General features: G+C 37.0%; 1 protein-coding gene across 1 annotated transcript; it reads left to right on the plus strand.

The window, feature by feature from the left end:
* The first annotated feature begins 1,555 nt into the window (after nucleotides 1–1,555).
* LOC127867747 (uncharacterized) lies at nucleotides 1,556–15,103 on the plus strand. Its single transcript, XM_052409105.1, has 10 exons — nucleotides 1,556–1,773; nucleotides 5,239–5,310; nucleotides 7,999–8,028; nucleotides 8,924–9,114; nucleotides 9,527–9,615; nucleotides 10,113–10,373; nucleotides 10,639–10,772; nucleotides 11,556–11,749; nucleotides 12,006–12,958; nucleotides 13,042–15,103. Exons 1-10 carry the CDS (start codon nucleotides 1,649–1,651, stop codon nucleotides 13,429–13,431), a joined length of 2,439 nt encoding a protein of 812 aa, XP_052265065.1. The 5' UTR covers nucleotides 1,556–1,648; the 3' UTR covers nucleotides 13,432–15,103.
* The last annotated feature ends 353 nt before the right edge of the window (nucleotides 15,104–15,456 follow it).

Genomic DNA, 15,456 nt, shown 5'->3' on the forward strand with positions numbered 1-15,456 from the left:
ATGTATGTATGTATGTATGTATGTATGTATGTATGTATGTATGTATGTATGTATGTATGTATGTATGTATGTATGTATGTATGTATGTATGTATGTATGTATGTATGTATGTATGTATGTATGTATGTATGTATGTATGTATGTATGTATGTATGTATGTATGTATGTATGTATGTATGTACGCACGCACGCACGCACGCACGCACGTACGTATGTATGTATGTATGTATGTTTGTATGTTTGTATGTTTGTATATAGGTATGCATCTTAAGCAATTTTTCTTTAACCGTGGTGCTTGTAAAAAAAAATCCCGATCAGTTTTTGAATATCTTATGAAATAAGAGTGCGTCAAAAAAGTTTAGAGGCGAGTTCTCTTGGAAACTTTTCTGACGCAACACGTTTTCACATCAATATAGCTCCTGGTTTTTCGTATGTGAGTGTAACTACATGACTTATAGAATAAGATCAAGGTTCGATCCGGTCAATTGATTTTTGAGGAAATAACGGGCCTTGTACTTTACCATTTTTGTCTAAAATAACACTTTCCGGATTTTTCTGAAACGTTTTTAAATAATTACCTTATTTTTGGTGTGTGAGTCTATCTACATGACTTACAGATTAAGTTCGAGTTTATTTACGGTACATTGATAGCAGTTTTCTCTAAAATAGCTACTCTAAAATCACAAACACACCTCTTGCTGCAATTAAAGTTATGTATTCCTTGTGTAAGAACCCACATAGAATGATAAAATTCAAATAAAATTAGAATTGTATCGCGTTCCACCATTTGCTCGTGCAAAAAGATGCAGCCATACCGTACCCTAGTGCTAAAGCGTACGATCTTCACGAATTAATTATTGTATCGTGAGCACAATTTAAATCAAAATCTTTACTAATGATTGAGATAATCAAGTTTGAAGATTGTTGCGTTAGAAAAGTCTCAAACTGTACAAAGATGTCCATCATTTCATTTTCTGAAATTCAAACGAATACACGAATATGAACGAGGAATGTGACATTTCATATTTAATGTCTTATAACAGTACCATTCATAACTTGTTACTTCAATGAAATTCATAACGACCAAGTTTACGTCGATATCCACACGTTAACTGCTATTTGCTTTATAACAAAAAAATGTGTCGTATGAAACAAATCAGCACAAACAGTATAGATTTAAAAAATCGTACATGTGTTTGTACAATTTGTTAACGACTGTACAGCCAACATTATTTGCATTTGCATAAAACTCTTATTTCGCTGATGTTCTACTCCACTTCTGAAGATTTAATGTAGTTTATATTTATCAACGCTTAAACTGTTATGCAATAAAAGGCTATGATCGTATCATAGTGATGTTTTGCAAATAAATGCAATATTATTTTATGTAGACTTTAAATGTAATTGTATGTTAAACGCCAACGCGTCTTTGAAGATAAGTGTCGGGTTTATAACAACTTTTAAATAGACCGGGTATTAATAATGCTTTAGACTGGATCAATATTGTCGCTATATGTTTACTCTTTATCGTTAATATCCGGTCTATAATGTAAAACCCGTCAAGTATGCAAAGCAACCTAGCAACGTTAGACGCTATAGCTGTCGTGTATGTATGGATATACAGTGTGAGTAAAAAAGGGTCGCAAAAATGACGTCCCTTCAGCTGTTCCCTAAAAGTGACCATGTGCCCAAGTTACCGAAGGAATGGGGAACTGGAAAATACAAAGAAGAAGAGGATGTGTTCGTCCCAAAGGCCCCGACGTGGCAATATAGGTTAGTGGCGGCGTACATGTATCAGATATCTTGTTTAAAGGTTATCTTAACAAATCATAACTGATGTACGCATTCAACAACATTTTGTTTGTTAAGATCTACCCGATTGCAGATTTAATCGTCTAGAAATACAATGTTGATTCATTAAATTGTGTTCATGCAGACAAGTGTTCCGACAGTGTTTACAATCGTATCAAGTATTTCTTGCAGATTAAGTGATAAGTGTGTATACCAGTACACCTAAAACATGTTTTTGTTTAAAGAGTGATCATTTAAAAAATGCTATTTAAAAACAAGAGCTTGACAATACCATAATGTGACGGATTCCAAAATGAGTGATTTAGATTAAATTATTTTATTGATATTTAAAAGATAAATAAAGAAGCAACCATGATTAAATATAAGTTGTTAACGTAAACGTCAAATAATTTGCCTCTATGCAATATATTAAAGTTCTCTTAATATATGTTGCAAATACATAAAAAAATGTATGACCAAGTTAACATGAAATGTATGGTTCTTTGATTCGCAGGTAAATATACTAACACTAAAAGCACATCAACAATAATATCTGAAATATATGTCACATTCCTTTTTACACGTGATTTAAAGTCATAAAACGGAAATAACGGTTTGTCTGTTCAGTCATGTGTGTCTTTTTGGCATTAAAATCTTAATACCCGGTAGCATGTATATGAAAATTAATCCTAAATCAAATATAAGAGCCTTAACTAGAATTTTCCTTAGAAAATACTTTCTTTAAATGAAAAATATCAATAAAGCGGAAAGTATCGTCCCTGATTAGCCTGTGCGGACTGCACAGGCTAATCTGGGACGACACTTAACGCACATTCATTAAACATTTTCACAGAACGAGGCTATTATATTTTACTCATCCAGATTAATGTGCAGTCATGTACAGTTTACCTACAATAAAGTCTATACAAGAATTGAAAGCACTAATCACCTTTTACGACGTTCACATGACACTGATTGATTGTAATCAATAGTTTGTTTATTCAAACAATAAAACATTCACCTAATCGCCCTGGGAGTTGATAGATTAGCAACTGGCATTGTCGGCATATCGATTACCATTATTCTTGCATTAAGCAGTTCTATAACTACGATGTCTGGTGAATAATTGACTACTTTCTTATTATTGCGGTTACCCAATAGTAGGCAAATCACGTCAGAAGAACTTTATTACATACACGAACCTAAGAAATATTGGTACTTTTTATACATAGTTAAACAAATCGCCAATCATGATGTTAATAAAAAGATCATCATAATCATCATCTTCTTCTTTCTCTTCTTCTTCTTCTTCATCAACATCATCGTCATCATCTTCATCATCGTCGTCATCATCATCATCATTGTCTTCGTGTCGTCCTCGCCGTTGTCGTCATCATCAACATAATCTCGTCGTCATCAGCGTAATCATTATCGTAATCATCATCATCATCATCATCTTGTTCTTATTCGTCTTCTTCTTTATCATCATCTTCATCGCCATCTTCATCTTCATCTTATTTGTTTTGTATAATCATCATCGGCTGTATTGTCATTTTCATCATCGACTTCTTCTTATTATTCTTTACCACATTACCATCCATTTCAAATCGTCGTCATCATCCTAATCCTGATATTCTTCTTATGCTTCTTGTTCTTTTCATCCATCTATCATCCTCATCATCATCGTCGTCGTGGTAAACAATAACAACATACACCTCATACAATATTTGTGTTATTGTAATAATTTTAAAAGCGAACATCAGTTATCATAATTCATGATATTACTTTTTGTTATCATCGTCGATTGCCACGTCGGCACCCTTATTACCATCCATAGCACCAACACGTGATACCGGTATTGCCTTGTATTCACTGATGTGCATCGGAATTAGACTCGAGTAATGAATAATTGAGTGGATGCCTTTTCATATCCTAACTTTACGATTGATTATCGGTCGGATATCTATCTAAACAAATGAACGAAAGTGGTTTCTATTTTGTAATCGTTATTTGATTAGTGAGTATTGATAATTCTAATGGTGAATAGACCTTAAAGCCACACGAGTTGATGTTGGTATATTTTCCCATTTTTGTTATTTGTCTTAACAAAGTGATTATGAGTCAAAATGTTTTGTATTTATGTCAGATGTGCAAAAGATTTGGTCAAAATTGGTCAAGAAATGGCCAAATATAATCTAAATTTAAACACGCGCGGATCACATGTAAAATCACGTGATTTTCATCAGTGTTTACAACACCATTTTGCATGAATGGTGAATAATCATGTCATTACCCGTTTACCCGTTTACAATTGGATTAGCAAACAGACAGGACATAGCAGCGTAATGTTTTTCGCAGCGTGATTTTTTGTCAATATAAATATATATATATATATATATATATGTATATATTTAATCGATGGCAAAAATTCGCACCCCCTTTTCAAAACTCTGGCTACGGGCCTGGTTGGGTTTACACAAACGAGCTTTGTATTTCACAGCTTGCCTTTTAAACGTCCGGCTCTTTGTGCGACACGTTGAAATAAACATTATACCGTTTGATTATAAACGTGAGGTTGTTTACGAGTACTTTGCCTTACTTTCATTATGGAAAACGGGCATACAATGTGAATGAAATGTTACATTAAATATGACGCACATTTTTGCTTTGATGTTGCAAAATGTATATACGCATCGGTTCGCTGATCACACACCAATATAACTGCGCTCATGGATGCGAGGAATATACGCGTCGAATAACATTTGCACATACCTTCTCTTCATATACCTTTAATACATATATTAAAGAAATTTGTTTTTGAAACTGCATATTTATATTCATTCAAAATGGTTTTGCTCTTCATGGAGCTAGTCTTAAAAGATATTCGGTATATTTATGTTTTAAGTACCATATTATGAGATTTAAAACTATACGTTTGAATTTGAAACAAACACCAATGTTTGATTATTTTTGTTTGGAAGAAATAAGCATTGACGTTGCATTATTTCATTCTTTCTACTTTAAATGGACGTGTTTACAGATTTGCGTATTTTTGAAACTTGACAAAATAGTTGAACATTTGGAATTATGTTAATGTTATTATGCTAAAAATAAACTTCACATCAAATGTCATCGACTATGTATTTTCTTCGCCGGGGTTCGAATCTGTGACTTTTGAGAAATACATTTTTGAGTGCTTTGTTCATAATACACGTATTCACCATATTATCGACGCACAGTGTTACAAACGTTTGCATAATGCATCAATATGTTTATCTATAAACGTTATGTGTACATGAACGTTTTCCTTATTCATCCACACTAGTCCCCCATCCTACCATTTTTTCTTGGTCAAGGGGCCGGAGACCATATACGGAACTCTTTTTTGGGCCTGAACGATGCATGTTCCTTGGTATTCATCTTGTTCCTAACATTTTCTGTTTACAGTGGAACCCCGACTGATCAGTTCTACAGGCTGACCCAACTTCGTCTAAGCAATGTTCGCAGTAACGACGAACTGTGAGTAGATTATCTAGTAAATGTGTAAACGATCTTATTATCTCCAGATTCAACGAATCGATAACTATTATTGACGGAACTTCATACTTATGTACAATATTTTATATATAACTCGAAGAAACATACTTTTTTTATTGGGTAAGTATAAAGCAACATATATGAACCGTACTTCAAAGTTTATTTACAGAAAACACGAAACGTGTAAGTTGAATAACGTTTATGTTATTGAAGATACTTGGCACAAAGGGCCTACGTGTTAACTTTGTATAGTTGATCCGCGATCTGGGAAAACTCGACTCAACGCATGGGCGAAAAGTTTCGCCCCAGATTAGCCTGTGCAGTCCACACAGACAAATAAGGGGCGACACTTTTGGCATTTATGGAATATTCCGTTTATATGGAGTCTCTTCTAAACGAAAATCTAGTTTCGGCGGAAAGTCTCGACCCTGATTAGCCTGTGCGGACGGAACATGTTAATTTGGGACGACTATTCACACACATGAATTAAATGGAGCTTTCCCAGAATAAGGCTTTCTTAATAAACCATTAGACATACTAATTATATGCACCAAAGTGTTCAAGGGTGTCAAATATCACGGACTCAAATAAGTATAAGTAAAGTGTTTCTATAATTCCACAGAGTACCGGTAGAATAAATATATACTCGTTTTGTTCTGCTGTAAAACAACGTACCGGGCACCATTCATTCAAGTTAGTTTATATAACTAGAGGGGATAATAATATTACGATAAGGAGACTGACGTTATTTAATATTCTTACGTATCATTTTATGTTCGCTTTAATTAAAGTTCAATAAGTACTAATTCTCTACTCGAGTAGCCGTCGTATCATCTTGCGTACAAGAACATATCAGGATTCTACAAAAACGAAGGAATAATGAGGGTCTAAACCAGCATGATCACAGTAGCCGTAAACGAGTTGAATAAATTAGTCCGAACGAAAGATATTAACTTCGCAAAAATAACTTAAAAGCTGCAATTCAACGTGTGAAAGTAAGCTTTTGAATGTCAAATCTCAATACTATTCTATTCCCCCGCGTAGGTATTAATTGTGGTGATTTATTATCGTTACTTATTGTGTATTCTATTAAACGCTCCAATACGTTTGTCCTCGCTTTATCAATTTGCGAAGATAATAGTGAGATTAAACTAACAATCGCAGAGAGGAAATATATTTTGAAATAATGCCTCTCCAAAAGAATTTTGTGTTCACTCGAACAAAGGTCATTCTTAAGATATTGACACTCAGTTATTCAGCAGATAAAGAGAATATCGCTATTGTTTAGATGATAATGCTATCTTAAGAGCTGTAAATTGTACAGCTTTCGCGATTTTTACCTATTTCGTTGTCGGTAAAATATTAAAGGGTACGTTCTTGAGTAAACATTTATGAACACGTGAACATTATCAAGTATTGTTAAAGGTGCGAATACAATCGTAAAGACGGTATTTATAGTTTGACATTTTTAATTGACTTCGAAGCTTTTGCATGGGAGAATAATGTGCTTGCGAAGTAAAAAAAAAAACACGAACGTTTTACAATTTTAGATTAATTTTTTTTAAATTAAATGTCAATTTTACGTATTATACCATGTAAAAAAACACAAACAAGAATGCCCATTTATGCGAGCTGCAATGTACTAAGAGCTGCAATGTACTATGAGCTGCAATGTACTACGAACTGCAATGTACTACGAACTGCAATGTACTACGAGCTGCAATGTACTACGAGCTGCAATGTACTACGAGCTGCAATGTACTACGAGCTGCAATGTACTACGAGCTGCAATGTACTACGAGCTTCAATGTACTACGAGCTGCAATGTACTACGAGCTGCAATGTACTACGAGCTGCAGTGTACTACGAACTGCAATGTACTACGAGCTGCAATGTACTACGAGCTGCAATGTACTACGAGCTGCAATGTACTAAGCTCTTCGAGATAATCCGTGGTCAAGTGGTAGCACACGCAAGAATTCAGGTGTCGCAAGTTAAATGCCTTCCCCTCGACCCTTATCTAATACGTCATTTGCGTTACGCGTTAAACCGATGTGCAGTGGATACTACCGGGCAAATCAAGAGCCTGTGTCTTTTATGTATCTCGCACTTCCCCCGTAACCAAACAAACATGTTTGTAAAGCCAATAGTCAAACGGTAGAGCAATTGTCGCTTGCTTGGAGAACAGGGCGTCTATTGGATCTCCTACCATCTACGGAAACACACAAAGTCGTTTAGTGTCGATGGGCATGTTGAAGAGCATTTCTGTGCATTCGATATAAATGAGGCTCGCTCTGGGAAAGGGGGTTTAATGACTGTGCGTAAAGGGTCGTCCCAGATAAGTCTGTGTAGTCCGCACAGTCTAATCAGGGAAGACACTTTTCTCCTAAAATGGGTGTTCGCTGAGAAGAGACTTATATGGAATCAAAATTTCCATAAAAGCTTTAAGTGTCGTCCCTGATAAGTCTGTGCGGACTGCACAAGCTTATCTGGAGCGACACTTAGCGCACATGTGTTTAGCCCCCTTTTCACAGAGCGCGACTTAACTATGTACTTGGTACGCATATAATGATGTTTCGGGTTGAACTTGATTCACGGCGTCGTCGCTATTTCGCTATTATTCACATTTCATCTATAATTGTCTGTATAATTCTCTTTTTTTCGTTACAGGGTACCTGAACCACACGAAGCGGCAATTGGGTACGTGGAACGTTGCTCTCCTATCTCGCGCCAGACGGGCCGTGCTCAGTTAAAAAGGGGTTTAATGCATGTGTAAACAGTGTCGTCCCAGATTAGCATGTGCAGTCTGCACAGGCTAATCAGTGACGACAATTTCCGCTTTTATGAATTTTTTTGTTTCAAAAAAAGTCGCTTCTTAGCAAAATTCAAGTTTAAGCGGAAAGTGTCGTCCCTGACTGTGGACTGCACAGGCTAATCTGGGGCGACACTTTACGGACATGCATGAAACCCCCTTTTCACAGAGCACGGCTCATATATTAATGTCATGCTGACATACAATTGGGTCCTTTTCTACATTTCAACGAGCACATACTTTTACAGCAGCAAAAGTATTCTAACCGATACATGGTTGAGGCTTTTCTGAATGTGTTTTATTAGCGTCCATTGACAGTCAGACGGGTATTTCGGTCCTCTGAGATGTTGATGTAGTGTTTCAAAGGTATGAACTATGTCGTTAATAATGATGTCATGAATGTCTTCGCCGAAGCCGCGGTTGTATGATGGACATGGCGCTTGAAAAAACAATATATAGATCGTGAACTAGGAATACACTTATATTTCCAACGAGCTGTCAAATTATTTGTTAGAAAGAACTTGTTGTTCACATTTTACGGACTCTAAATGTTACATCCCGCGGTTGAATCAATTTAAATTGGTCACAATGAACTATGTCCCGTTAAGGTTTTGTTATGTCTTATTCACAAATTTATATTTTAGCCGCGCCTTTTAGAAAACTTACTTAATGCACATGTGTAAAGTGTCATCCCAGATTAGGCTGTGCCATTCCTAGATCACAGCTCATATGCATCCCCATGTATTCATAACAAAAGAAGAAAAATGTTTTCCTAAAATGCAGCCCAATCATGATCAACAAGTCGTTTCCTGCTGAGCACCCCTACTCCTCCCACATGCCTCGCACGGCCCTTTTCCCGCGCTTCGACAGTGAGATGGATCCTAAAAGGGGCGTGGCCGCACGTGGCGAAAAACCAATCAGCCACGAAATGCCTGCGAAAGCTTATGACGTCCAGATTGTTCATAAAACCAAAGGTATGTAACGATTATATGACCAAAATTGAAATCGTTCCGTAAAAAACAACAAAAGGCTGGAAAGTGCAGCTATAGTTCAGAATTCGTCCCAACTTTCGAGAGTAAGGTTAGTTAATTTGTTAGAATCGCTGGGACGTACTCCGGGACCACATATAATATTGCCTGATGCAGAAAGAACCTCTTAAACTCCGAAATATACACACACGTTTATATACCATTAAGGCGCGTTTGATAAAAGATTTAGTTGGTAGTTGGATGTATTAATGCATTTATTGTACTTTAATTTACAAATAATCAAATGAATCGAATTATTGTCCGTACACATTAGTTCACATGTCTTTTTTCTTCAAAATATGAAAATAAATTTGGCAATGCCACGAGGTTATGAAATAACGCTTCTGTACGACTACAGGGTTCGGTGACAGAAGGGAAATACAGTCACTTCCGAAAAACTCCGAAAAGGATGCTTTAGAATGGAATGGGGAATTCGGATTTAATCAGGTGAGGTCTTCTTGAGTGCAACATCGTACCTGTTATAAGCCGTTACAGGAACTTAATATTATTAGTTCTTACTTGTTAAAGCCCCAGTCCTCCGATAATCTTTTTAAAGCAGTGAGGAAGAAATCAGCATAAATTAAAAAAAAATCATTTAATTTCACTGAAAACTCGTGTGTTTTTTTTTAAATTCTATTAATGTTCAAAACCGTTTGATAGGAACGGAATACAAACCGCTCTTTGCCCTTGGTATGAGTCTAGTATATATTCTCGATTTCCTCCACAGCTATCAGCAGATGTCTCGCGTATGCAAACTGAAATAATAATAACCTAATCATTATAATTTGGCCGATTTCAAAGCGCATTATTCTCCGTCATGATTAATTAAGTGGAAACGAGTTATATTACACGTTTTAATTATTGAATGTGGTAAGATGAGTGTTAAAATCAAATGCACACAAGACTGTATTGATATTCATGACCATGTACATTTTCCTTTTTAGCTTGTAAAGGCGCACAATGGCAGACAAGACTTTTACCCGATCCCGCCAAAAGTCGTTGCACCAAACCTTCAATCACGTGGACCGGAAATGAAAGTGGGCATGCGCACTGCCACGGCAATGCGCAATGTCGAGCGGGACCAATGGCAGACGACCTATGACCGACAGCACACGGGCCTTGGCCCAGCAAATCCGAACAAACTCGATAATTTTGATGACAAGACAAACTTTTATCATACCACTGGTATCACGGATGACAATATTGTAAGTATCACATTGTATAGTTATTTGGAAAGTTATACAGTGTTGTTGTCTTATTTGGCGTCTAACTTCTAGTTACAATAAATCGGAACTCTTGCTACACATTGCGAACGCTATCTAAACTAAAATATTTTCTTTGAAAAAAAAGAAAAATAAGGATAAATCATCGGTTTTATCTTTTAAACAGCCCCCATAATGTCAATATTAGACTTTTTTCTTTAAAAAAAGAGAAAAAATGTCCGAGTAACATGTCTTCTGTCCTTCTCAGTACCCTCGTTCCGTGAACACTCTGGACCCACCCCGACCCTTGGAGGGGCGGATAGCGCGGACCCTGGTTCCTAGGCCTCCACAAATGAGGACTGCAGCAGCAGCAAACGCGCCTCAGAATCCCAACTACATCAGGTACGACGTGAACTCAAAACGCTAAAGGCGTAAAAAGAATGTTGGTGAGAGAAGAAGCTAAACGTGGATTATAAGTTATAATTGAGCCGTGCTCAGTGAAAAGGGGGTTAAATGCATGGGCGTAAAGTGTCGTCCCAGATTAGCCTGTGTAGTCCGCACAGATTAATCAAGGACAACACTTACCGCATAAACTAGATTTTTGCCAAGAAGAGGCTTTCTTTACAAGAAAAATATCATTAAAGTGGAAGGTGTCGTCCCTGATTAGCCAGTGCGGAATACACAGGCGTATCTGGGACGACACTTTACGCACATGCATTAAATCCCTTTTTCACAGAGCGAGGCTCATTTAAAGGATATTGTTTTTAAATGAAATAATATGTATGTTATTTAAAAATAACATATATTTAAAACTAATCTCGAGAGCTGGATGCATCGCTACCCCTACGAATAGCTCGTAGCCTATCTAGTACACAATGAGTTACCCCGTTAAACACGTGACATAACAACGTGAATACTGAGTCACGTCTAAAGACACAGATAGTTTGCACCATATTAAAGCACGTAGGTTCATTAAGTTCTTTTCACATAAGTTTTAAAGAGACCTCGTTATACTGGGAATATCAGAGATACAGAATGAACACAGAAGAAACAGTTTTGCGATAAACGTAAACTTTATGTAATTGAGTCCATAAAAAATAGCGTTCAACACACCAGGGCTTATTCTTAAGTACAGTAACATAATGCAGAAAATGCAGATTACAATAACTTTATATTTATTTGTAGGAAAATGACGTTAAGTGAACGCGAAGAGAATCGTCTTCTTCATGGCAAACAATACGCGAGCCTGCCAGACGACATTTCAGAGAAAGACAAAGTAAGATGGCGGGAACTAGAAAAAACTGCGCATGCGCAGTCCAACCTTGAAATACTCGAACGACACAAAGGACAACCGGATACGGTACCCTATCAACCAGCAGGTGAGAGGATGCTTTTTATTTATTTTTTAGTTTTTTTGTGTCCCAGACAACACAAAAAACGATGTCATTGAAACCTTCCAGCAGTTTGCTCTATACGTGGTCGCTGATGTGCCGACATTTTTAGTTTGAAGCGTAAAAATGTAGACGAATTAAAAAAAAAAAGAACGTAATCGACAAATCATTAGAGAAAACAGATTTACGCCTTCGTAAGTATTTACACAAAAATAACTCGATCTTTGTGTTCGACCATTCACAGGTCCCCCAGGAGGGCCAGAAGCGATGTATTTGCAGTCCACGAAGAGCGACCAGGACAAAAACTTCCAAGAAATGGAGGCCCAGAACCGTTGGAAGGTCCTGAACGCGCACGGTCCGGGACATGACATCACGGCCCTCAATAACAAAATGGCACTCGCGACTAAGACTGAGCGGCCGCCGACGTTCTACGGGCACGAGGGGAAGTACAACGAAGAGCGCTCGGGCCTGTACAAGACCAGCTACTCGCCCGAACGACTAGCGTACAGTATGAACGCGCTGAACGTAAGCGGCCCGGAAATAATGAATTCCATGCATTCTCATATAGATGCGCTAAATCTGCCGACTCCGTTGAACCACGATATGCGGGACGCGTTCAAGTACAGTAGAACTTTTAATTACTCGTCGCCCAATCTGGCGGGTGACCGAAGGGAAACACATGAGTTGATGAAACAGCACCTAGGACTCAAGGAGTTTCAGAAGTCCATCCTTCAGCCCAGCGTTAAGACTGCACGTGTAAAGGTTCAAGAAGGCGGAACCGTCTTGAAGGAAAGCATGACTGGAGACAGTTATAACACGCGAAAGTTCTTGCAAGAGTACGAAATCGGGAAGTTTAGTAGATACGAACCAACAACGGTTATGTCGTCAGATAATCAAAACCTGCATAAAGTCCGTACTGCGAGCTCGACGAAATCGAAAAATGTCAAATTCTCCGAGAATGTACAAGTGGCGCAAAGCCTAGATAGCGGTCTATTGCGGCTCAGCAGCGCTCCGACCCGTGGTTCCCCGCGCATGACGCCGGATGCGACGCCGTTGATTTCCTCCGACCCCGGACCTAAGCCCGAAACCCAGGCTGTGAACACCTCACAATACACGAGCGTACATGCGCAGTACCAACCGGAAAACGATAAGAACGCCAAGGAAGAGGAACGCAAAGAAGATGATGACGAATTTCAAGTGGAGTCGCGTAACCTTCCAAAGATTAAATTCACCAACATAGAATCGCAACTATATACTCCAAAAAGGATGGAGAGGAACAGCCGTATATCGCCTATTCCGACACGCTCCGGAAACGGCCGGTGACGACCGATCCCAGTTCGGAATATCGGAATGAGTTCAGTAGCAAAGGCACCAACTTTATACCGTCCAATCTTCAACACTCAATGTCCTTCGATTCCGCCTACAAGGCCCAGTTTCCGGCTTATCATATAGGATACAAGCACGACGCGCGCTTCCAGTGGGAACCAGGCTACGGAACGCCTAGGCCGCAGACGAGTTTGTTGAAATTGCAGAACAAGTTCGAGAAAACTGAGGTTCGGAAGAAATTCCTGTCGCAGTTTAGTGAATCCAATCCGGACTTGCGAGAAAACATCACACGTGGTAAGAAACACAGTTTCTGGGGAATTAATGGACAACTTATTCACGGTTGATTTGTATGGGGGTTAACTAGAATGGACTGTACAAGAAGGAAACTGTTTGAGATTCGTTTCGGGTTTGCTTTACCTTCAAACAGAAGAGTGTGACTTGCAAAGTGAGTATTGAAGTACAGTCAAGCTGAGTGTGTTATCTTTTATAAATTTCACGCACGATGTCGAAAACATTTGTTAAGGCTACACAATTTATAAATCGTTAATTTGTTTGTGGAATAAATATAAATTAATTTCCTTTAAAAAAGTGATTGTTGAGACTGGACTAGTATTAAACCATTTAAAATGCATCACTTATTGTTTTCAACAAATTATATCGTTAAGGTCTGATCTAATTGTAACAAGCTTTTTATGTCCGAATACTGTTATTCATTTTTTGTTAAGTTTTAAATTCAGTAAATGTATGCACCCACTATCTTAATTATGCACACAAAAATGTTTCCTTTTTTACGAGAATTATTATTGCCTGCCAATTCATCAGTATTATGTACATTATTTGAGTCTTATGTCGAGGATGATTTCTATTTGTGTGCTATTGTGTAATCGTATTTAAATGATGTTGCAAAAATGTTTGTTTTCTTGATGCCTTGTATATTCATAGAGCCTTTTAAAAATTTAGCTGTGATATATTGCTTATGGTAAACTCCCAGTTATTGTTTTGATAAAAATAATTTGTAATCAAACGTGTGTTGTCATTTATCAAATATGTAAATTTCGATTTCGTACAATTCTATTCAATATATGTAACATGCATCTGAACACTTAGAAATCCTCATAAAGATTTGCTATACATTTTAAATCCGATGTTAAATAAAGAATGTTTGAATGTTTGTCTGCCAGAACCTTTACGAATGTGTTTTGCTGCTATGGACTTCATTTGAAAGAATATGTTTATTTACAAACCCAAAAAGAAAGACAAATATGATAAAACTGTTTGTTTCAAGAATAACAGTTACCTCCCTTTAATTATTCCGCGTATCTGTTGAATGCTTGTGTTATTGTTTTATGCGTTTCTCTGTACAGTATTTCACGAACCTTTCATCTAGTCTTCTCTTTCAATGTGTGTCCACGTTTCCGCTGCTTGACCGAGTATATCAGGCATGTAAGTAGTTCGTGTTGCAAATGTTTTGTTGAAATGTTTTTACATAAATTTCGCTTTAAATTGTACCGTTATCAACTGCTTCGGATAAATGGTTTCCGACTGGACGAGCGCAATACAAATACGTAAGTCATTTCATATTAACCCCATTTATGCCGAGTGGACTCTCCCATCCTTCTAAATTTGATCAATTTATTTCCAAAATTAGCGATGTCTGGTATATTTATTTCTATATTTAGAATATTTCTTATATGCGGAGTCTCATCTGGGTCTACGCTGTTTGCCAAGGCCTTTTTTCTAGACGCTAGGCATAAATGGGTTAACAGCAGCCATTCACTAGTGAAATTCGATTAATATTAATTCAATATTTCATCAATTACTAAAAAAGAACGTTATATAAAGTATTATGCACAAAGATTGCCTATTACATACATGTCGTGCTTTGTAACAAACTGATAACTGTTTAATTTGAGTTGTTCTTCTTAAAATTTATATTTGTGTGCTACTTGTGTTTGTTTGTTTGTACTTTATCTACATTTGCGTTATGGTTTTTGCTCAATAAATTGTTAAAAATAACTTTCAAATGTTTCGTGTTTTTCATTGGTCAACGATTAACGTGAATGCTTTATCTGAATCAGAAAAACGTTCTGACCTTCGTGATAATGATATTTACGTAACCATGTTAAACTTTTTTACAATTGGTTTGTATATTATATTGGACGTCTTTACCCGGAACCAGAACATTTTATACTAACTCTGTGTTTGAACATGACCTAAACTGAAAGTTGTATTTGCCCATTTGATGAAACTATCATAAAGAATATATACACACATGTTCGTATTTTAAGAAATGACTAAACATAAATTTATATTGTGCTTAATTTAGACTAAAAACTTTATTGAATACATGATACACGCGTAACATTTAG

This window comes from Dreissena polymorpha, chromosome 2, assembly GCF_020536995.1.
Source record: "Dreissena polymorpha isolate Duluth1 chromosome 2, UMN_Dpol_1.0, whole genome shotgun sequence".
NCBI classification, from domain to species: domain Eukaryota; kingdom Metazoa; phylum Mollusca; class Bivalvia; order Myida; family Dreissenidae; genus Dreissena; species Dreissena polymorpha.

Bases quoted from the DNA above. Each gene is read 5' to 3' on its own strand.
- LOC127867747 (XM_052409105.1), top strand. From the start codon at position 1,649: ATGACGTCCCTTCAGCTGTTCCCTAAAAGTGACCATGTGCCCAAGTTA. The intron at 10,773-11,555 runs GTACGACGTGAA...ATTTATTTGTAG, and splicing joins CAGAATCCCAACTACATCAG to GAAAATGACGTTAAGTGAAC. The intron at 11,750-12,005 runs GTGAGAGGATGC...GACCATTCACAG, and splicing joins GGTACCCTATCAACCAGCAG to GTCCCCCAGGAGGGCCAGAA.